The 24003-nt window shown below is 41.5% G+C and overlaps 1 protein-coding gene across 1 annotated transcript; it reads left to right on the top strand.

Annotated features, from left to right (window-relative positions):
* Positions 1–1686: 1686 nt before the first annotated feature.
* LOC117502265 (secretory carrier-associated membrane protein 5-like) lies at positions 1687–23630 on the top strand. Its single transcript, XM_034161316.1, has 7 exons — positions 1687–1707; positions 3099–3153; positions 5979–6098; positions 14282–14438; positions 18535–18636; positions 23011–23128; positions 23340–23630. The coding sequence occupies exons 2-7, from the start codon at positions 3147–3149 to the stop codon at positions 23505–23507; spliced, it is 672 nt and encodes a 223-aa protein (XP_034017207.1). The 5' UTR covers positions 1687–1707; positions 3099–3146; the 3' UTR covers positions 23508–23630.
* The last annotated feature ends 373 nt before the right edge of the window (positions 23631–24003 follow it).

Genomic DNA, 24003 nt, shown 5'->3' with positions numbered 1-24003 from the left:
GATGTCAGCGGAACGCATCAGAGCGCAGCTCGTCTGGACGATTATAAGAAGTTAAATCTGTTATAAACATAGGAATAAATACTGTAACAGCTGCAGACAAGAAGGAAAAAACACGCAACTGTTTTATCAAGCCTTGACAATGTAAACAAGTCAAATAATTACCTTTTTAGATGGTTCAAAATGCCTTCTGCAGCTTGTTCAAAATGCCTTCTGCAGCTTGTTAGCCTTTCGGGCACGGCCCAGCTGCAGCTTCCTCTGTGATTCAGGAGGTGATTAGAGCCGTTTTCAATAGCCAATTTGCACAATAATCCACCACAAAATAATTATTTTATATAGGCAGTGTCCAGCGCAGAGCGGGTGGCAGCCAGTAGAACAAAGAACGGCGTCCAGCTGTGAACACAGCGCGTCTGATTTGCATCCACCACAAATCAGATGCAAAGCAGATTTGACTGAGTATGGAGTATGTAAGACGGATGTCATCCGCAGCCAAAATTTTGTGCAGCTCAAAAATCCTGGTAACAGAAAAATGTGCCTCTGTGGATAATTGCGGATGTGTGCAGGTGTCAGCCGACTCATACAAGCATGCTTCACGCATATTGCGGATGTTAAGCGAATATGAACCAATTTTGTGCGCAGTCCATACGCAAATCCTCCTAAACGCCAGTGGGACCGGGCCCTCAAAGCGGCAGTGTGGTGAGTGATTGATGAACTCACTGACTGAATGCCACACTACTAGTATTGTGAACACCCCCTTTTCTACTTTTTTTTTTACTAAGAGCTCAATTTCATAGCCTTAAGAGTGTGCACATCATGAATGCTTGGTCTTGTTGGATTTGTGAGAATCTACTGAATCTGCTGGTACCTTGTGGCCCATGTAACAATAAGAAAGGATTAATCTTTTTAATCACATAGCACTACTATTATTCTGAACACTACTGTAACTGCAGGTGTTCAGTACTTTGCAGCTTCACTTCCCCCTTGTGGCTGGGAGCTGCAAGCAACTGCCTCCCTGGTGACCTGGGATGACTGCGTGGTGCAGACTAAAAACTTTGAAGGAGCTGTTGCCAACTTGTAGGAGGTGTTCCCTGCCTTTGGCAAGCTGGACAGTCACTGATCCCAGCAAAAAGGTCCATCTTCTGGCAGAAAAGACTGGATTCCTGGGACTTTAGCTCCAGACCCAGCTAAGGTCCAGCTGTTGTCTGAACTTGGCCTACCCCCACCATTATCAGTAAAGTGCACAGCTTCATGAGATTATAACTGTTAAAGTCTATTAAATGGACTTTGTGGTAGGTGATATAACAACATATTTAGTCTTGCCACTACTTCCTATTATTTCTTTTAACAAACAAAGCCATCGATTTCCACTTTCATTTCATGCTGTTTACTTCTATTGTTGATGAGCCCAATTCAGCACCATGGACAGAGGAGCAGGGATTGGGTCTACACACATCCACGTCAGGGATTAAAGCCAAGTGCTTATTGGTCTGGATCAGCCATGACAGCTGAACCAAACTCGGTGATTGGACAATCACCACAGCACATCAATGTATTGTTGTGGTTATATGATAGAGAAGAAAGTATTACAATAGGGCTATACTTATCTTGTAAATATCACCTGATGATCAGTTATCATCCGTTAAAGTCACTATTGAAGCCTGAGTGGAGACCCGTAACTGTAACAAGAGTAGCGGCTGCTCTCTGCAGGAGGTAAGAGATTATGTGTCCTGCAAAAGTCCGTAATTACTGCTGCATTTGGTCTCTGTCAGAGTGATCAGCTAGGTTCTATAAACAGCCAGGCTCAATTTCCTGGAGAGTTGACGCTGCAACAAGCATCTGAGTCCCATGTTCCAAAAAAATTTGAGTGGCTTCACTGACCACAGAAGGTTGTTATTTCTTAGAGCCACCAGTGAGAATGCGATGGGGGTGTTCAAACATTAAAACCATCGTTTCTATTGTAATCCACTAGATTGCGGATACAGTCTGTGAGCTGTTCCAGAGTGCCTTCAATCTTGCTTAGCATTATTATACTTACGCCAGACATTAGTTAATAGAATAGATTATTTGCTGACTTAAACTGGGTTAAAGTGATCTGAAAAGGCTATTTTGTGCAGTTGTTCAGGTGCTACAACAAGCTGACAAATGAGTATCAGCTAGTTAAATAAAGGTTAAATAAATAAAAAATAAATTGTGGAGTGAGCTTTCAGAAAGTGTGTATTATATGTAATTTTAATGATATGGGGGAAATTACTAAAATTGCTGAAAAAAAGGTTAGAAAATGGTTTTATTTTGGTGTCTATCTGTATTCTGTAAAGTAGTGACTTCAGGTTTTACTGCTTTGGTGTGAGAAATAAATAAAGAAAAAGATTTCTTTCAACTTGGTCCAGAAAATGATTTATAATCTTACATTCATCCTGGCTGGGTTTAATTTTTTATATTATTGATATTTTTGCAGAGAAGTGCTCCGTAAAAGCGACGCTGCAGGTGGGTTAATATTTACGTCTTTAATATGATGCGAGCTTGCGCAGCTCTTACTTTGACACCTGATTTCCCATCTTTAACTTAACTTCATAATGAAATTAATAAGGATCAGACTAGTATCTGGTGTCATGGCAGGCATAGTGTGTTGACAAACTGATGGTATTATTTTCCTATCTGGACTGGGAGACGAACAGTCCCAGTCTATTAAGTCTATTATATAAATGTCTGATCCTTTCTGTATTGTTTTGACAATAGTGGCTGCACAAATGTGGGACTCAGTTTGAATAAATGTAACAGCATAGTAATAGCACAGAAAATGCAGATTTATGGTGAAACTCTCTTAAAACATTGATCATGCCCACATTGATTTCTATTTTATGTCTGGCTGTCTGACGCTAACCAAGATGGCGGATCTCTGGCAACAGCCAGCAAATGAGGGGATCGCCACGGTCCTCCATAGTGAGTAAATAGAAATCAATGATTAAACCCCTTCAAGAAGACTGCGGGGGTTTATTGGACTGATTTGCTTCAACAAACATCGGATATAGCGTATATTGGATATAGCAGAAATTATAAATATAAAACCAGCTCTTGACATTCTGTTACTTCTTATTTTACAGGATTAGGAGAGTGAAGACGTAATAAATCTAAACAAATCTTCTGTCCATATGTCTGGTAAGTAATATAGCAGAGCCAGTTCAGAAAAATTGTCTGCTACTTTACAGCATTTTAAAGTAACAATGAGACAGATGAAGTATAACGTGAATAATGTTGAAACGAGCCAAACCTCTCTTTAGGATAACTACCTATTAGTACAAATGGACATGAGATGGTAAGGACTGATGGTAAGGCAATCTGACAAATCATCCCAATGACCATGACCTTGACCCAAAAGATTAAACTCTGACCTTGTCACGGCAATTCTGGAATACATATTTCATCCAAAACGGGAAGAAAATCAGATTCTTTAACTTTGACCTTTGTTAAAATGAATTCCTTTTAACCAATTTTGGGATGAACGTCTTTGGCAGACTGATTTTTGGTAGAATTTAACAATGGGATCGGGAGGAGTAGGGCAACAAACAGACAAAAAGATATGGCCTTGGGTTCAATGATTGCCTTTTGAGAAATATGGCCTTGCAGTGCATTTAGGCTGGTGCCAATCTAAGGGAAACGAATGCATGTTTTGGCCTTTGACTCCAATAAACTTGACCCCAAAGATTTATCATTGGTAAATTTGATCTCATCTGAGTAATTCCAGAACCGGTGACCTTGGCCTTTGCCAAAGCATACCCTTGAAACACAATTCTGGGGTCAGCCTTCATCCACATTCCATGTTTGGTGGAAATCAGGACCTTGGAAATCACAGGAACAACAACACAACCTTTGCTAAAATTATAGTATGTGTTACTGAGGCTGTGAGACTTGGCTGAAGTATACAGTAGTGTTCAGAATAATAGTAGTGCTATGTGACTAAAAAGATTAATCCAGGTTTTGAGTATATTTCTTATTGTTACATGGGAAACAAGGTACCAGTAGATTCAGTAGATTCTCACAAATCCAACAAGACCAAGCATTCATGATATGCACACGCTTAAGGCTATGAAATTGGGCTATTAGCAAAAAAAAGTAGAAAAGGGGGTGTTCACAATAATAGTAGCGTCTGTTGTTGACGCTACAAACTCAAAACTATTATGTTCAAACTGCTTTTTTTTTTTAGCAATCCTGTGAATCACTAACTAGTATTTTGTTGTATAACCACAGTTTTTCATTTCTTCACATCTGCGAGGCATAATTTGTTAGTTTGTAACCAAGATTTTGCTCATTTACTAGTGTGCTTGGGGTCATTGTCTTGTTGAAACACCCATTTCAAGGGCATGTCCTCTTCAGCATTAGGAAACATGACCTCTTCAAGTATTTTGACATATCCAAACTGATCCATGATACCTGGTATGTGATATATAGGCCCAACACCATAGTAGCAGAAACATGCCCATATCATGATGCTTGCACCACCATGCTTCACTGTCTTCACTGTGAACTGTGGCTTGAATTCAGAGTTTGGGGGTCGTCTCACAAACTGTCTGCGGCACTTGGACCCAAAAAGAACAATTTTACTCTCATCAGTCCACAAAATATTCCTCCATTTCTCTTTAGGCCGGTTGATGTGTTCTTTGGCAAATTGTAACCTCTTCTGCATGTCTTTTATTTAACAGAGGGACTTTGCGGGGGATTCTTGCAAATAAATTAGCTTCACACAGGCGTCTTCTGTCACAGCACTTACAGGTAACTCCAGACTGTCTTTGATCATCCTGGAGCTGATCAATGGGTGAGCCTTTGCCATTCTGGTTATTCTTCTATCCATATTGATGGTTGTTTTCTGTTTTCTTCCACGCATCTTTGTTTTTTTTTTGTGTCCATTTTAAAGCACTGGACATCATTGTAGATGAACAGCCTATAATTTTTTTGCACCTGTGTATAGGTTTTCCCCTCTCCAATTACCTTTTTAATCAAACTACACTGTTCTTCTGAACAATGTCTTGAACGTCCCATTTTCCTCAGGCTTTCAAAGTGGAAAAGTATGTTCAACAGGTGCTGGCTTCATCCTTAAATAGGGGACACCTGATTCACACCTGTTTGTTCCACAAAATTGATGAACTCACTGACTGAATGCCACACTACTATTATTGTGAACACCCCCTTTTCTACTTTTTTTTTTTTACTAAGAGCCCAATTTCATAGCCTTAAGTGTGTGCACATCATGAATGCTTGGTCTTGTTGGATTTGTGAGAATCTACTGAATCTACTGGTACCTTGTTTCCCATGTAACATTAAGAAATATATTCAAAACCTGGATTAATCTTTTAGTCACATAGCACTACTATTATTCTGAACACTACTGTATATTTCAGCCCAGTCTCACATTTTTTTTCATCCTCCCGTCATGAAATGATTAAAATTTTCGTGATGGATTTTTTTTAACTCACTATTAATAACCCTACTCCTTCTTCTTCCCCTAGCCTTAACCATAACAACCCGACCCCCCCACTGCACTTTTAATTACGTGCAGCCATCACGGAATGAATTAGAATGAATTTGTGCTGCTATTACGAAAATTTGCACTTTTCGTGGCAATATGACCAACCAATAGATCAGTGTATATTTTGTTGCTGCTGAATCTGTGAGACTGGGCTGAATATTTAGTTGGACTGCTTGGCTGTATCGTACTTCATGTCAGAGAAATAGGAAAAAAAACAGATCTTAATCAGTAACAATGCAAGACCATGAACGTAACCTCACCATGACTACACTGGAGAAGGGCTGTGCCTTTATTACAGCATGATTTGAAGTTTCTGTACTGTTTTGCCTCAAACATTATCATTTACACATTAAGTGCACAACTTTAGATAAACATTCCATTTGTTGTATTTTGGATGTTAAACTGCAGTGCAAACCGTGATTTCCTGGAAAGTGAGGTTGTTGTGTGTGTTTTCTTACAGAGCCTAACTTCCCTCCACTGCCTGGATTTATTCCACTCAAGCCATGTTTCTATCAAGACTTTGATGAAATCCCCGAACAGCACCGCAGCATGTGCAAGAAAATGTACAACCTGTGGATGTGTGAGTGACTAAAAACGTGCTGTATTGTCTTTTTATAAGTGGCATCCCATAGTCCTCTTAAATACAGTGCACAGTCCAAAGTGTATAAATCAAGTGAACTGGTGTCCAACTCAGTCTGCATGGGCATTTGCCCCTGTCCACTGCCAGAAAAAGAGCACACCAGACCCTTTGCCTTCTCCCTGCAGGTGGTGAGCCCACGTGGCCATGACAATGTTGTTTTTTTGTTTTTGTTTTTTTTGGGGGGGGGCTGATCCTTAGCGAGTCCAGTGGTTGTAGACCTGGCCACCAAGCGCTTGCGTGTGAGCTCCCCCACTCCGGCCAAGGTGTCACCATCCCTATGTGTGTCTGTCTTAAAGGGTCAATTGAATCGTCCTATGTCTATCTCCTCCCCTGGGACCAATTTGCCAAAGGTGGCCCTACCAGGAGTTAATGCTCCACACAACGCAGCTCCCAGGATCACTGGAACACACAAACCCCTCCACCATGATGAGGTAGCAATTCAGGGAGGGGAGCATGAGATTGATAGAAGCATTGGGACAGCATCTTGTGTGTCCCGAATGCTGTACAGGACCATTGTGGTGAAGAAGGAGCTGAGCTGCAAGGCAAAGGCTTTCAATTTACCAGTTGATTTATGGTCCCTATCTTCACCTGTGGTCATGAACTTTGGGTAATGACTGAAAGAATAAGATCGTTGCTACAAATGGTAAAAAAAAATAGATTCCACAATTAGGTATCTGGGCTTGTATGGAGCTAAATCCAGGCCAAAAGTTTTCTAATCTGAAAATAAAAAAAGATTGAAAAAATAAATTTTGAAACTGAAAAATTCAATGTTTGTTCTTGAATGTTATAATCATTTAAAAAGTGTTATCAAGATAAAAATAAGTGTAAGATATATATTTTCAGTTTAAATAAATTTTGATTCATGCTCTGTAATTTTTGATCAAATAATTTATTTTCATTCATATTTCTTTTTCCACTTTCAGATCGTTTTTTCACTTCAGATCTTATTTTTTCAGTTTCAAACTTTTGGCCCTGTTCTGGCGTGTAGAGGACGTGGCTTTGATTGAGAGGGGCGTGGAAATGTGAGTGACCAGAGAGCAAACAGTCTCACATGATGTTGCTTTCAGGAAACGTGGGTACTTTGATAGATAATGACTTAACACCTTTCTCTCCACTGTATTGTCTTGATACCTGTAAATAAAGTGATGCTAAAGATGTCTATTACAAGTAATTCTAGACCACTCTTGGTCATTTTGATGTTTAAAAACTGGAAATATGCAAGATTGTAAAGTTTAACGCCTATACCTAAAAAACTGATGTGTACCAAATCCACACAAGACCGTGAACGCAGCGCAGCATCGCTGCATGAAAATTAGGCAGGTCGCTCATTTTACAGGCTGCCAGCCGTTATTGTCCATCAAGCAGTGGAATGTTACAAGCTTTTTAAGTAGTAGAGAAGCTTGAATCTTCGACTGGACTGGGTTGCTTGACGCGAGGACGTTTCGCTTCAAATCGCAGAGGCTTCCTCAGCTAAAGTTCTTGCTCTGGTGGTCTGACTTCTGTCTTGACTGTTGTAGAGAAGAAGAGTCTACAAGAGTCAAGAGTCTACAAGACACTCAGAGCACTACAGAGTTGTACTTTGACACTACAGAGTTGTACACTCTACAAGAGTCAAGAGGGAAGTCAGACCACCAGAGCAAGAACTTTAGCTGAGGAAGCTTCTGCGATTTGAGGCGAAACGTCCTCGCGTCAAGCAACCCAGTCCAGTCGAAGATTCAAGCTTCTCTACTATGGAAACCACCTGGACAACTGAGAGCCTACACAGAGCTTTTTAAGTGACACACAGAGAGACCTGGCTCAGCAGATCTGAAGAAAGCTTTAATATGGCCAGAACCAAACAGACCACCGGTAAATCCAAATCCAAAGCTGCCCAGAAGAGCGCTCCGGCTACCGGCGGTGTGAAGAAGCCTCGCCGTTACAGGCGCGGCACTGTGGCACTCTGCCGCTACCAGAAATCCACCGAGATGCTGATCCACAAGCTGCCCTTCCAGCACCTGGTGAGAGAAATCGCTCAGGACTTCAACACCAACCAAGCATCGCTGTGATGCTCTGCAGGAGGCCGGCGAGGCTGACCTGGTCGGCAGGTTGTGGATCAGCAGCTCGGTGGATTTCTGACTGCGGTGGATCTCTCTCAGCGCTTCAGTGCCGGGCCTGTAACGGTGAGGCTTCTAAACACCGCCGGTAGCCGGAGCGCTCTTCCGGCTTGGGCTTTGGATTCACCGGCGGTCTGCTTGGTTACACTGTGAAACTGTCGGCCACTTTGTTACATCGTCATTAAATTCACTATCCGGTACAACATACGGATCCACTGAACCAACTGCTACAAATCGATCACAATAAACAACTTCATCTCGAGGGTTTAAAGCCTCGTAATAAGCTTTCATTCTCTCTATTTTCTTTCACAATAAATGATGGAGACGGCAGCAGAGTCATTATCTATCAAAGGACCCACATTTCCTGAATGCAACATCATGTGAGGACTGATTGCTCTGCTGTCACAATTCTACGCCCCTCTCAATCGAAGCCACACCCTCTCACGCCAGAACAGGGCCAAAAGTTTGAAACTGAAAAAATAAGATCTGAAAGTAAAAAAAAGATCTCAAGGTGAAAAAAAGAAATATGAATGAAAATAAATTATTTGATCAAAATAATTCCAGAGCTGAATCAAAAATTTATTTAAACTGAAAAATATATATCTTACACTTATTTTTATTTTAATAATACTTTTTAAATGATTATAAAATTCAAGAACAAACATTGAATTTTCAGTTTCAAAATTTATTTTTTTCAATCTTTTTTTATTTTCAGATTACAAAACTTTTGGCCTTGATTTAGCTCCATAGGCTTACACCCCTGGACAGGGCATGAAGCTTGACTGTTCGGGAGGGTCTTTGAGTAGAGCCGCTGCTTCTTCACATCAAAGGGAGCCAGCTGAGGTGGTTCAGGCATGTGGTGAGGATGCCCCATGGCAGTCTCCCCAGGGAGGTCTTCCATGCACGTCTAACTGGTAGGAGGCCTCGGGGAAAACCCAGGACACGCTGGAGGGATTATATTTCCCAGCTGGCCTGGAAATCCTCTCAGAAGAGTTACAGGACTTGGCCGAGGATAGGGAAGTGTGAGGTGAGCTGCTTGGTCTACCGACCTGGATAAGCTGGCTATACTAAAATACAAAATGGATGAAATGGAACGAAATGGGGTGAAATGGAGCATATAATCATGAAATGGGGGAAAAAAAAAACAATGAAATGGAGCACACTGACCCAGGCTGACTCCACATATGATTAAATATGATTCAGTTAATTACTTTTATTTAATTATTTTTAAGCAAAACTGAGCAAAATGGGGACTGATAATAGCAAAACAGGGGTTAAACATAACAAAATGGAGCAGACTAACTCCAAATATGATTCAATTAAGTACTTTTATTAAGTTTTTTTTAGCTAAATGGGACGAAATAGGGACTGATAATAACGAAATGGGGGTAAAACTTAACGAAATGGAGCAGACTGACCCATTGACTGAAGTTTCATCTCTCAAACACCAGATGGCACACCTGCCCCTACTACTGATCGCATCTCACAAAAAATAAAAGCTAAACAATTAAATAAAAGTAATTATTTGGAGTCAGTCTGTTTTACTCTGCTCCATTTCGTTACATTTTACCCCATTTTGTGATTATCAGTCCCAATTTCCTCCCATTTCGCTCCATTTTGTATTTTAGTATGGCCAGATCAGCAGCAGAAAATGAACGACTGAATGGTGTCCAACTCCTTTTCCATTTCCACAGTGTGCAGTCACATTGCAAGATATAAATTATTGCATTTACTCTCATTAGTTTGTACTTTTATGACATTGTTTGAAATAAAGTTTTGTGGTAGTGTGATGCTCTAATGCATAAGCTCATTTATACAGCCAAGCTTTCTTACTTGAAACATATCTACACACAAAATAACTTAAAGTTAGCACAGGGCTAAATTTAGTGGAAACTAACTGGTCTGCTAATGGTGTGTAGAGTTAGTCAACATGTAAGTCAACGTCATCCATTAGCCTATGTGTCTTGCATTGTAATTACAGTATGAACCCTTACAATGGCCTTTTTGCATAAGTTAGCTGACTCTGAACATAACTCTGAGAGGAGTGAACCAGAATTTCCCATTCCAGTTGATTTCATAATGGCTATAATAGGAGCAAGGTTAAAAAAGATCATTTTCAAACATCCTTTAGCTATGCGACACCCCATTTTTTAAAGTTTATTTTATTTTTTTAGTAGAACGCTTTTTAATGACACTTGCTATAATTTCCTGGCTGATTGATCCTTTAGTGAATCACAGTGTTGATCAGATGCCTTTGTTTGGAGCAGAGCAGAGCATTAACACTGAAACTGTTGTTATTTTTTCATGTTTATTACCTGGGGCACAATGCAGTTTTATTATATGGTACCATAAATAAGCAGAAATATGCCCTGAAAACAAATGACCAGAAGCACCAAGTCTCTGCAACACTGCCCAGGAGATATGATAATGTTGTTTTCTTTTATTTTGCCATTGCTCAAAATGTTGACTTAGCAGTTAGAAAACAGGGTACTTAGTAGTAAATGAACGACATTAAAATGATGATTAAAGTGGATCTAGGGTGTCAGTGCTGTGACTAGTGGGGCAGTTAAACAAAGTTAAAGGACATTTGGTGGGCAACAATCAGAGTTCTACTGGGCTTCTCAGTAGACCCAGAAACAAAAAAAATCAGTGGGTTTGATCCCTGGTTGCGTTTTAGAGCTCCCTGAGCAAGATGCTGAAAACTGTTGTATGCAGGTTAAAGATGAAGATGAAGAAAAGCTCCTTTAATTATGAAGATTTTGTTTATACATTTTTATGACATTATTATGTATTGCTTGTGTTTGTAATATTTCAGCGATTTGTTCCATTTGAAATAATCACCACCACAATATGACAGCTGCAAACCAACACTTCATCCAGTGACGCTCTGATATGCACTCATTGGGAGAATCACATTTTGAGATGCATGGTGATAATAAGCAACGCCCATGCTACTGCACATTGTACTAGCTGCAGCCTTTAAATATAGAATACAAACAGGGTGTGATCCCAGCTTATTCACTTGACACTTATCAATTGCAATTTATTTATTTCATTTATATAGCGCCAATTCACAATAATGTTGCCTGAAGGCACTTCACACAAGAAAGGTCTAACCTTACAAGGTCCCACAGTTGACAGTGCAGGTCAGAGCACAAACCAAGCATGAAGTCAAAAGAATTCTCTGTAGACCTCCAAGACAGTAATGTCTCAAATCTGGGGATGCGTACAGAAACATTTTTGCTGCTTTGAAGGTCCCATTGAGCACAGTGGCCTCCATCATCCCTAAATGGAAGAAGTGCAGATCCACCCAGACTCTTCCTAGAGCTGGCCGCCTGTCTAAACTGAACGATCAGGGGAGAAGGGCCTTAGTCAGGTATGTAACCAAGAACCTGATCGTCACTTTGTCAGAGGTCCAGCATTCCTCTGTAGTGAGAGAAGCTGGGCTGGATCCAGAGTGAAAATCTGACAGATGCATTTTTGCCCAATGATAAAATAAAAATCGTAGGCGTCTTGTTATTCAATAATCTTCATTCTTTTAGTGCAACATACACTGTCACACTTCTTTTACTTCATGGACCATAGTGAATGCTTCTTATTTGTATAAATATGATGTCCTAAAAAAACAGCACTATAACAAAAATTGACATAGTGAATCCTTGATCTCTGGTCCTTGATCTTTTTGTCAAAAGCATTTCCTTTCAGACATTATTTGCATGAATGTCTTTCCATATATCTGAGCTGAACTCTTGCAGCTGGCTGTGCTGCACGTCTGGATGTAATTTGTAAAGAAATACAGCACGCCTCATTTTGGGAGGAAAACAACGTTTTAGTCGATTGTAGTTTCTTGTTTGTATTACAATGTTTGTAAGAGGTGTCATTTTATTTAAAGCAGCAATTCATTTTGAAGTTATTAATTCCGACCGTACTCTGACTCAGCAGAGAGCCGCGCAGCGTTTGGAGCTGTGCCAACGGAGGACGATTCTCATTTCTTGACTGCAACAAGACAAGAGTCCCAATTAGTGACTTTAATCCACACCAAAGTGACTCACGGTATTTTCGTTTCTGAAGAGCAGCGAATCAAAGAACCAACGAGCTAGTGGATCAAAGCATTGCTTCAATAGTTCACGCTTCAAAGTGGAGTCGCACTGCAGAAACAGTTGATTACAGACCTGCTGCAGACCAAACCCTGAATATCCGATTTTATTTGTACGTCTGTATGACTCTGAAACTCGGAAAAATTCGTATAATTTACGGACAAACAAATAGCCAAAACAAGTCTATTTAGGACAATTTTGGGCTTGACCTTCATCCACATAAGATTTGTGGAAACTGCACCAAGGACCTGTGAGGAGTAGGGACACAAACTGACAAACATTTCTCAATTTATACTGTGATTATGTTGCCTTATTTTATGTGGAAACCACCTGAGAATGAAAGTGGATATTTTTTTCTGTTGCACATTTGAAAACAAAGCAGTGTTTCAGCTGTGTTTACGCTCATGACTTATTTATAAAGCACTCTAAATAAATGTGAATTTGATTGGCTTTTTGCCAGTGCAAAGAGAGATAGATAGCTAGAGAGAGAGCCCTCCATAAAACAATAAAAAAAAAAAACACAACATTTGTAAGAGTATCAAGAGTGATCTTAGTATGGTATAAAGATGATCTTTGCCACCACATTTCACCAGCAAAATAGGGTAAATCACACATTTGGTTAAAATTGCACCAAACCCTGTGTGTAACTGACAATGAGCTATACCTCTGTGACAATTACATACCCCCAGCAGAGTCCCCTTATTTCGAGGAAGACATTTTTGGAACTCTCCATTAAGAAATCGCTCTTTTTCAAGCCCAAAGAAATGTCCTTGCAATTGGAAATCTGAATGAATGAACAGGAATTCAATCTGGTGTCACTGATCCACAGGACAACAACCAGGTATTTCGTCAATCTTTTCTGTTCAACACACCAATGACCACGCACCAGAACAATATAGATTCTGAAATAAATCAAAGTGGCAGAGATTCTGCTGAGCCTTAGGCCTATACATAGTTAACGGGAGGTCCAGGGAGCATTCTTAGGGCGTTACAAATACTCCTCAGCTCTTGGTTCTAGTGTAGTAGACTATATGCAATCACTGACATGGACCCCTCCACTATTAGTGCATTCACTGTCAGATCACAAATTCCTTTTTTCAAACCACAGCCAAATAAATGTGTTCTTCAAATTCTCAGGTTAAATGAGTTACACAAAATGGGAACCCTGCAAACTATGTAAAGTCAATCATGCCTAAAAGCAGACCCCAGACAGTGGCCTTAAATGCACCTGATCTGATAAATGGCATATCAATATATGAGCAAAACATATATGTCCCAACCAGACATGGGGGAAACAAGGCCACTGATGATACCAGCATGATATTCCATCAGGCAGCCATTAAAGCTGACCTAATAAAATCAACATGGAAGCCTGGTAAAAGGCAAAATGCTGATACATAATAAGCAGCACTAGTCCTTGTAAAACACGCATTTTAACCATTTTTATGTATTTACCATCAAAGTCCACAAAAAAACACTGATTTCACACTGTAAAAAATTCTGCTTTTCCCCATTCATTTCAATAGAGGCTCTCCAGGGGGAGTTACCTTACGAGATGTCATCAAAGTCCAGTTCATGAGAGGTTCATGTTTCTGAGCATTTATCAGCAGCAGCTGAATTATGTTTTTATTTCTCAGGGCATATGGCACCAAAAATGAAACAAAATGAAATGAAATCAAAATGAAATTCTTTCTTTATTTAGAATAGGCAACTAATTTTTCATTTTATTTACTAGTGATACACACTTTACGTTTCTGTTTGTAATGACCACTTTGGTAATACAAGTGCATATTTGTCACGCCAATAAAGCAATTTGAATGAGAAAGAGAGAGAGAGAGAAAGAGCAAGAGAGATCACTCTGTCTTCAGAACATTTACATAGAATAGAATTTACAATTTGTGCAACAATCCAAAACAGTTTTGTTGTCTTCCAGTGAATGGAGCTACACTTGCAGTAAACCTGGTTGGCTGCTTTGCTTGGATGTTTGGAGGAGGAGGAGTGACTAACTTTGGATTGGCTATCATCTGGCTCATCATGTTCACCCCCTGCTCTTACGTCTGCTGGTTCAGGCCCATCTACAAAGCCTTCAAGTGAGACGTTCCCCAAAATACATTTGGTTCATTAGCAGAGATGCACCTCATGACAATACCAACTATGACGGGTCATTGAGAAATTTTGAGCCTGACCCAGAAAATGTAGGGTGTGATTCACCATCTTTTGCATTCTGAGAATCCAACATTTTTCAACATTGCGTTCAGTGAGTCAAAACTTCACACATTCTCCATAAATGTTGGTTTATCAGAATGCAAAAGATGGAGAACTATACTCTACTTTTCCTGTCAGGCTCAAAACTTCTCAATCGCCCCTCGTATGTGCCATAAAGTGCCAAAGGGGTCCAAGTCTTGGTTTAATCAGATCACCTCAGCATTTCATCTCATCTGTGATGGCTTGTGCATGCTTCTGATAGATGCCAAATCGCCTCTTGAGGACAGTAATCAAGTTTAGGTTTGATTTGATAAGCTGCTCTCCTCTTTAATCCAAAGTAGTGTAATTGGTTAAATCACCTGCTGATGTGATCAGCTGGAATGAAAACCTGCAGAGACAACTGCCTCACAGCAGTTATCAGGGTAGCATCAGGTCAGTATGCTCTGGTGCTATGTGGTGCCGCATCCACCAGACCACAGAACCACCATGAATCCTGGGTGAGAACCACGCAGGCAGATAAATGGTCCATCTGACAAAACCAGGTGATACGTGGGTGCCCCCTTGGCCTTTTTCAGGAGATGTGGACACCACACTGAAGTATCCGTGTGTTGGATCATGCTCAGGGAAGTGTACCATATCGCCAAAATGTCGTAACTGACGTTTTGTCACAAGTGATACACGTCAACTAAGTTAAGCTACATTACTTTTTGCTTTACACAAAGTCATTCTTGCATGACCAAAGGATCCTCTGGAGAAGAAAGACATCCTGTCGCTGCCTTAAGCCCCACTTGGCTTGGGACTTCGGCGAGGGCGGTCACATCTCCTCTCTCATTTAGCTCTGCTCCAACTTTCAAGTCCCTACTTCACCAGATTGTGAATTCTTCAAACTATATTGGATTAACCATGGAATTGATCAGCTGGTCTCTGAATGCTGTTGACACCATTTTTTCAACAAGGAAATCAGGGCCGGGGGACCCTGCGTGCCCAGATGGAACCTACCCTGCAGACTATGTTCTTGACTCCTGGGAGACATGGCATGCCGCATGCTTTGTGCCATTTTCTGTGGAGGACGTAGAGGATTTATTCATATTTGGTTTTATTGTAGGAGGACTGGTACTTATTGGTTTATGTGTTGCCCTGACCTACTGGAGAATTGGCAAGACGGCTGCCACCAGAACCACGACCCTTCACCTGTCCGTCATAATTAATGAGTTGGGCAAGGTGATACATTCTCAGACTGCGTTAACCCTTGAACTCAGACGCAAATTGGATAACATCTCAGAGCAAATCCATGCCTTGCAAAGGAAGATATCAGAGACCAGGGAATATTCATAATTGGATCTGGTTGTTCATGTGAGCTGTAAAGATGTTTTTCACTGCTCAGCCATAAACATGGCAGGCTTATCAGCCTCTGAAGGACAAAATGCTCTGTTGTTTTCCTCCAGAAGAATTTCTACGGCCTTGGTGAACTACTCGGCTGCCTTCTTTCTTATCTTCTGCAACTCCAGCACACACGGACAGAAACTGACTCATTTGCCACTCACACATGGTCAGAGACTGAAAGCATGCTCCCATCCCATCCCCTCTCCACCCCCCCATCCCCATCCACCACCCCATCCTGGCCCCTGCTCACGCCACTCCCTTTCCCCTCCGGGGAGCTGCGCAGTTTTAGCTGCTGTAGCTCCTCGTTCCCCCCCCCCAAGCTGGCGGCAGCATGACTACATGTTACTGCGGCCCCCCCACACTCACATCGCCTCAATTCGGAAAACGGACTGTTTCAAAATTTAATACACATAAACAATGTCAAATGTATATGTGCTGTCTTTAATTCTGATGTGTGCCATTATTATGGTAAACAAGTAATAATTGTGGATTAATTGCTGTATCTTGTCTGTGGTAATTGGAGTGTGGACATAATCTCATTGTTGTTGCACTCGTGTAATGACAATAACAATAAATCCCATCCATCCATCCATCCATCCATCCATCCATCCATCCATCCATCCATCCATCCATCCATCCATCCATCCATCCATCCATCCATCCATCCATCCATCCATCCATCCATCCATCCATTCACACCAGCGCAAATGTAGAGTTGTGCATTGGGGCGTACCTACTACGTTGAGTTGTGCAGCTCTACGCAGCTCAGCAGTGAGTTTGTGCTCCCCAACGCAGCAGTAAGCAGAAGAAATTAAACATGTTTAATTTTTTTCTGCGTAGAACACTGGACAATTAAAGCATGCCATTTTAAGCAAGTCTGCACTTCTGCATGTAAGTCTGCGCTATCCTGAGCTACTGCATGCAAATCTACACAGCTGTACACTGTAGAAACTAAGTCGGTGGCTCTGAATGTTGCATGGTAGAAACAGAAGCCGGTTTGTGAGTGCTGCTGTGGCAGGAGAGGCTTTGCAGGAGTGCGATCATCCACATTGCCGTGGCGCTGCTGAGTGCTGACACTATCATTGATGGCTGCGTATTTATTCACAGCAGGGACGCTTTACAGGAGTGCGATCACCCTCATTGTCTTGGTGCTGCTGAGGGCCGACATGGTGATCAGAGCGAACTGCGCCTCGGTTTGTGCAAACCAGGCAGCAGTTTACATAAGCGTGACTTCAAGTGTGAAAAGGTTTCAGATTCGCATGTGAACAGGTTTGATCCATGCAGCGCATGTGATCCAACATTCGTGAGTCTGTGATATATGCATGAGCCGGCAGGGATCCATCCCTTAAAATGCAGATTAGAAAACATGATTACATTATTTCAATTCAATGGATTTCTTTCGAAATCCAGAGAACACAAACGGCAGGTCTCGAAAAAAAAAGCAGACAGAGAGACAGCACATTCTCTCTCTCTCCAACTCTCTTGATATGCAGGAAAAACGCAGAGTACGTACACATACACCACAAGAACCACATATCTGGTAAAGCCTTGCACATGTACATGAGGAGAATGCAAAAATTGCCATTGCACCCGTCATGAGTGGCTGTTGAAGCCTCAAAAGGAAGAAGCCAAGTAAGTCAAAATGCTGCAGCTAGAGTACTGATGGGGACTAGAGGAGAGAGCATATTTCACCCATATTGGCGTCTCTTCATTGGCTTCCTGTTAATTCTAGAATAGAATTTAAAATTCTTCTTCTTACTTATAAGGTTTTGAATAATCAGGTCCCATCTTATCTTAGGGACCTCATAGTACCATATCACCCCAATAGAGCGCTTCGCTCTCAGACTGCAGGCTTACTTGTAGTTCCTAGGGTTTTTAAGAGTAGAATGGAAGGCAGAGCCTTCAGCTTTCAGGCTCCTCTCCTGTGGAACCAGCTCCCAATTCGGATCAGGGAGACAGACACCCTCTCTACTTTTAAGATTAGGCTTAAAACTTTCCTTTTTGCTAAAGCTTATAGTTAGGGCTGGATCAGGTGACCCTGAACCATCCCTTAGTTATGCTGCTATAGACTTAGACTGCTGGGGGGTTCCCATGATGCACTGAGTGTTTCTTTCTCTTTTTGCTCTGTATGCACCACTCTGCATTTAATCATTAGTGATTGATCTCTGCTCTCTTCCACAGCATGTCTTTTTCCTGATTCTCTCCCCTCAGCCCCAACCAGTCCCAGCAGAAGACTGCCCCTCCCTGAGCCTGGTTCTGCTGGAGGTTTCTTCCTGTTAAAAGGGAGTTTTTCCTTCCCACTGTCGCCAAGTGCTTGCTCACAGGGGGTCGTTTTGACCGTTGGGGTTTTTCTGTAATTATTGTATGGCTTTTGCCTTACAATATAAAGCGCCTTGATTTGGCGCTATATAAATAAAATTGATTTGATTTGATTTGATTTGAAGTAATCAAAATTTCCTAAATCGGTCAGGTGCATTCGCCACACTACAGAACGACCTCAGGTCCTGGATGAAAACTCCTTAGGCAGACAAACAGCAGGCATGATAAACTGGGTACTGATGATTTTGTAAGTGTGAATGTTTCCTCTTCTGTTTTCAGGAGTGACAGCTCCTTCAACTTCATGGTCTTCTTTTTTGTGTTCATGGCCCAAGTTGGCATCAGTGTGATTCAAAGCATTGGTATTCCTGGATGGGGTGTATGGTAAGCTTCAAAGGCTTTTCTCAATAGCTTACAATATCCAGAGCTGTGTCCAAATTTAACTGGTTCTTTTTTGGCCCATGCTAAACTTTTCCACCATGTTTCATGAATAGTGGCCTCCATCAGCCACCAGGACCTTATGATTACCAAGAACGTTTCACAAGCAACTTGACAGGTCTATCTGGCTTTACTTTATATTGTAGATTAAAAGATGCCAACATGGCCCAAAATAGGAGGTTCACTGGACATCACCTGTATCTATCACCTATATGCTGTCTACCGGTTGCTAGTGCAGGCTAACACGTTTGAGAACCCTCATTTTTGTTAACTATAGTACATATTGCTTATTTCAAAAGAAGGCAAGGTAGCCTGAATCCCCATAACCCCGAAACTAGTGAACGCAACATCACCACTAGAGCCCACACTTTTTCATATTTTTTCATGGCCAAATCTTCTGTCACAGTGGAATGTGCCGAAAAAGTGCTGAAGTCCACCTCTTCCACAATTTCTCGGATAGTCACACGACGGTCCCACATCATCACAGCATTCACTTTGGAATGATCCGGTCATTTCAGCGTGTTGATGACCGCCCAGAGCGTGGCTCGCTCTCCACCGTTGTGCAGACATCTTTAAACTGGTTGTACCGCTCCTTAATCTGTGTGATGCCCAGAGGATCATCACCAAAAGCCATCTGAATAATCCGAATGGTTTCCACCTGGCTGTCACCCAGTTTCTGACAAAATTTGATGCAGTCGCGCTGCTCCAGTCATTCTGCCATTTCCTTGCAAAGAAAAAACGATGAGAGACTCCACCCATCCAAAGTGCTGATGTCCACGTCTTTTCACAATTCCTGTGCTAGTCAGATGACATACCAGATCAAGACGGCGTACAGTTTAAAAATGAACAGCACATTTCACTGTTACAGGAGTTTTTGTCATGGAAAGAGAAGCTGCTCCACCGCGCGTCACGGTGCAGCCGCTCGGCGCAAAGCAACGCCGTGATGAAGCCTCACGGGACATGTTCTGGCATGTCCAGCTCATGCACAATCACAATCGGATATTCACATGACTGGAAAGCAACCGGAATCCGTCTGAAATCCACCTGAAAGCTGTCCTGAGAGACCAACACCGAGGTGGTTTTGTCCCGCGTAATGAACGGAGCCGTGACGCGTCCCTCCGCTTTTCTTTCCATGAAAAAAAACTCCTGTAATGGTGGAATATGCCGGAAAAAGTGCTGATGTCCACATCTTCTGCCTTTTTGTGAAAGTCAAACGAGGTCCCGGATCAACAAAGCCTTCACGTTGGAAATGATCTGGTTGTTCCAGTGGGGTGTCAGCCTGTCGATGGGGGCTGGGAGTGCGCCGCGCTCTCAGCAGTTGTGGGCAGTCCTTAAAGCGGCAGTAACACCCCGTAATCTGTTTAATCCCCATAAAATCATCCCTGAAAGCCATATTAATTTTTCGAACGGTGTCCACCTGGAGGTCTCTCACAGTTTCTTGAAAAAAATTGATGCAGCAAAGCTCCAAATTGTTCAGACATTTATTCGCAATAAAAAATAGACGAGAGGGGTGGACCACACCTCACTCAAAGCCTGCTCACAGGCGAATGACGCAATCACACGTGATTCAAATCCATATGGTTTTTTAAAAAAATAATAAGGTCGGATACTTTTCTAACAGACCTCGTATATAGAAGATTTTTTTCCAGAAATGAATAATTTGGACCAAGGTTGACATTGTTCAAAGTTTTTACACCCATGTGTGGTAGTTGTGGTAGAATACTGGGCAGATGTTTTCAGTGCTTTGTGTCTCTCCATCTGTCCAAGGTGAAAAAAAATTACTTGAAGAGTTCTGATCCGATTTGGACCGAAGTTGATGGAATGATTGAGGGTCAGTCAAAGACATGATTTGAATGGAAGAAAAATCAGCTGAAAGTGAAAGTTCCAGGCCACCAATAGACTAACAAATCTCGCTATTATTAAACACTACTAATTCATATATATTCATACATAATATATATTTTAATTCATTTTATTAGTAAATGGAGTGTGTCACAGCCTCAATTTTACCTAAATTCTGTGTCTTTTAGTGAAGCTTAGGGCTTGTGGCCGACGATCACCTTAGTATTTCTTCTGTTTTTCTTGTTGATTAATGATGGCAAATTATACAATATTTCTTGTCTTTCTGATACGTGATTCTGTTTTTTTCTCTCTGTTTAAGGTGCAGCTCCATCCAGAGATGGGAGTTGTATTTGTGCTGGCGACCCTCCTGTCCTGTGCACCAACAGCATTTCTTGTATATTCGTCCGTGAATTGTTCTGTAATTTATGTTTGTAGCATGGCCCAAGCAGAGGGTCGCCCCTTTGAGTCTGGTCTGCTTGAGGTTTCTTCCTCAGAGGGAATTTTTCCTTACCACTGTTGCTCTGGGGGTTGGTAAGGTTAGACCTTATTTGTGTGAAGCGCCTTGAGGCAACTCTGTTGTGATTTGGCGCTATATAAATGAAAATAAATTGAAAGTGAAATCGTATTTTTATTGGTCACATAACCTTCAGTTCTGGATGAATTTGAAAGGTCAAATTCAAGGCCATAACAGTTTAACTCCAACATCATGGAACCATTATGGAATTGTTATGTGTTAGTTAGGGCCCCCTCACACATAGTGCGAACTGCGCACGAAGCAGAAATCGTATGCAAAACATGTAAATTCGTAGCTGCCTCAAATGCCCTGTACACCTATTGCTACAATTATTTGCACACACCAGCGGCTGAGAGACAGAGTGTGCACTGTGAGAGCCCATTGAACCCTCTTGCGGTAGGTGTTGGTAAAATTCCATCTGACACACATGAACATCTAACATCACTCACTTGGCACTTAGAAAATGTGTGGCCATTCGTACTGTCATCACAAAAACAGTCAGCAGATGATCATTGTTGAACTGGATGTGAATTTTATCTAAGACGACTGTGGAGTTGCCGAGTACACATGTGATGTGCCAGAGTGTGGCTCCCCTAGCACGTGTGCATGTGTTGCACACTCCCCCTTGCTTCCCCCCAACACGTGCATGCGTGCCCCTCCCCCCTCCGAGGCACCTCTCATCTAATCACAGAGTGACACCTTGGGCTGAGTGCTGAACAGATGGAGGTGTGGCAGCTGTTGACACCTCCTGGACATCGGAGCTGCAGAACACGCACCGTGTTTTGACGGACATGCGCATGTGTGCTTGCTGTCCTCACATCGAAATACATTAAAACATATATCGCTTCTGCGTTTGGGTGGAGAGCGTGCACTTTGATAGGCTGTTCCAGCTGGACCGGACTGCCAGTTCATGTGGACATACAGCATGCGATCTGAACGTCACATCTGTCTGACAGGACAGTGAGCGGTACGCCGCAGGACCATATGACAGGCCAACAGTACGACAAATACGCCACTTTCAGTCACATGTCAGTAGAAATACGCCATAACAAATGCCGTTTGGTCAGTTATCACAGCACTTTCTTCTTTTTTTTTGGAAAAAATGTTTATCTGCTTGTTGATTTCAATCATCTCACGCTCCTTTTATGAGATAGTGATTGTGGTGCAGTGGTAAAGTTTCTGTCTGGTAATCAGAGTGTGTGGGTTCAAATCCTGTGAGTAACATTTTTTTTTATTATTATTTAACCACGGGGTTCTGTATTATGTCCCTTTTTATGTATTATTTATATCAACCCTGTGATATTTACTAATTATATGGCTGGTTTTTATTTTATTTTCCTCCACATCAGCAGCGCGATGTGGGGCAGCTCATCCCACAATGTGAGCAGCTGCAGCAGCTTGCACTGTGTTCCTGCTCGAAAGACACCGTCGCATGCACAAACCGTTGCACCGGGATCATGCACACCTGCCCGTCGGCGCGATGTTTCACGGTGCGCTAATTTGTGCTGTTTCGCTGTAATCTGACCAAATTCTCACTATGTGTGAAGGGGCCCTTAAGGACGAAGTTGTTCCATTTTGGACCGAAGTGGTCAAATAACAAGGCCACACAGAATCAAATAATGTGGTGTCACTGATCCACAAAGAACTAATTTGCACAACTCAGTATCAAATATGTATATTTTTTTCTTAATGTTTTAAAATTGTATTTTATGTATTTTGGATTTTATTCTTCTTTTGATCAACATGAATTATATGGCTGGGATTGTGTTTTTTTTTAAGTATTTTATTTTGTGCAGTACTTTGTACGTATACTCAAAATTGCTATATAAAGAAATGTTGTTGTTATTATTATTATTATTATGCACTGCGTGGGTCTTGCCCTATCTAATGTCCTTTGCTACGGATTTTATTGTATTTATTCTTTTCCCAGTGCAGTTTGGTAATGGTCATTTCTGTTTTCTCAGTGGGTGGTTGGCCACCGTCTCATTCTTCAGTTACAATATTTTGATTGCGCTCATCATGCTGGTCCCGACGATCATGTTCACTGCTGTGGCCTCACTGTCCTTTGTTGCTCTCACTAAGGTAACACTTTGCTGCAGTTTCCACAAGACTCCTTTTTAAATCCACTTTGTTAATTTTCTTGAGCCGTCTTCCTGCGACTTAAAAATGCACCATTTCATGTTATTGATCTGGGAACACCATAGTGATGTAATTCTCTGTTACTTCTGTGAAAGGAGCTACTTTGGAACAATGATGGCATGTTGACAGTCAATTGTAAACTTCTTTTGTGCAGATACATAACTTTTACCGTGGGAGCAGTGGCAGCATGTCTAAAGCCCAGGAGGAGTGGGCTACAGGAGCTTGGAAGAACCCTCATGTCCAGGCGGCTGCCCAGCAGGCTGCCATGGGGGCTGTGCAGGAACAGTACTCCAGCTCCCAGTTTAACCAAAACCAGATGTAGAGTCATCCGAACACAAATAACAAGCCACATCATGCCAAAGATCCACCAACGGGCTCAGAAAGATCTGAAAATGTTCAGTGTATGATACCTATTAAAGGTCATTCTAGAAAAGGTTAATGTCAGCCAATTTTTCTCCAGCTCTTTTATTATTATATTATTATTTAAAAAAAAAAAACTCCAAATACTGATGGCTTTCCATTCTTAAAGGCCACTGAATTGTTTTGGAGAGTGTTATTTCATGCTTTTTTTTTTTCTTTTGGTGGAGAAGTTTAAACAAACAAGATTTGACTAATAATTCAGCAGCTGTGTGTTCATGTACAGTACTATGCAAAAGGTTACGCATGCTAAAAAAAAATGTTGTCATGATACAGAGATGCCTCCAAATAATGAAAGGCTTTGGAATATGTAATAATTCATGATAAAAAGTGCAAAATATTAATGAATGAACAAAATAAATGTCTCGTGTGACCAGTCTTTAAAAGTGAATTACTTGTAA

This window comes from Thalassophryne amazonica, chromosome 2 (assembly GCF_902500255.1).
Source record: "Thalassophryne amazonica chromosome 2, fThaAma1.1, whole genome shotgun sequence".
Lineage (NCBI taxonomy): Eukaryota > Metazoa > Chordata > Actinopteri > Batrachoidiformes > Batrachoididae > Thalassophryne > Thalassophryne amazonica.
Note: the sequence above shows the minus strand (reverse complement) of the source record. Positions and strands in the feature narration are given on the sequence as shown.

Excerpts from the sequence above, each read along its gene's own strand:
- LOC117502265 (XM_034161316.1), top strand. Across the intron at positions 6,099-14,281 it reads AATGTACAACCTGTGGATGT|TGAATGGAGCTACACTTGCA; the intron begins GTGAGTGACTAA and ends GTTGTCTTCCAG. Across the intron at positions 14,439-18,534 it reads CCCATCTACAAAGCCTTCAA|GAGTGACAGCTCCTTCAACT; the intron begins GTGAGACGTTCC and ends TTCTGTTTTCAG.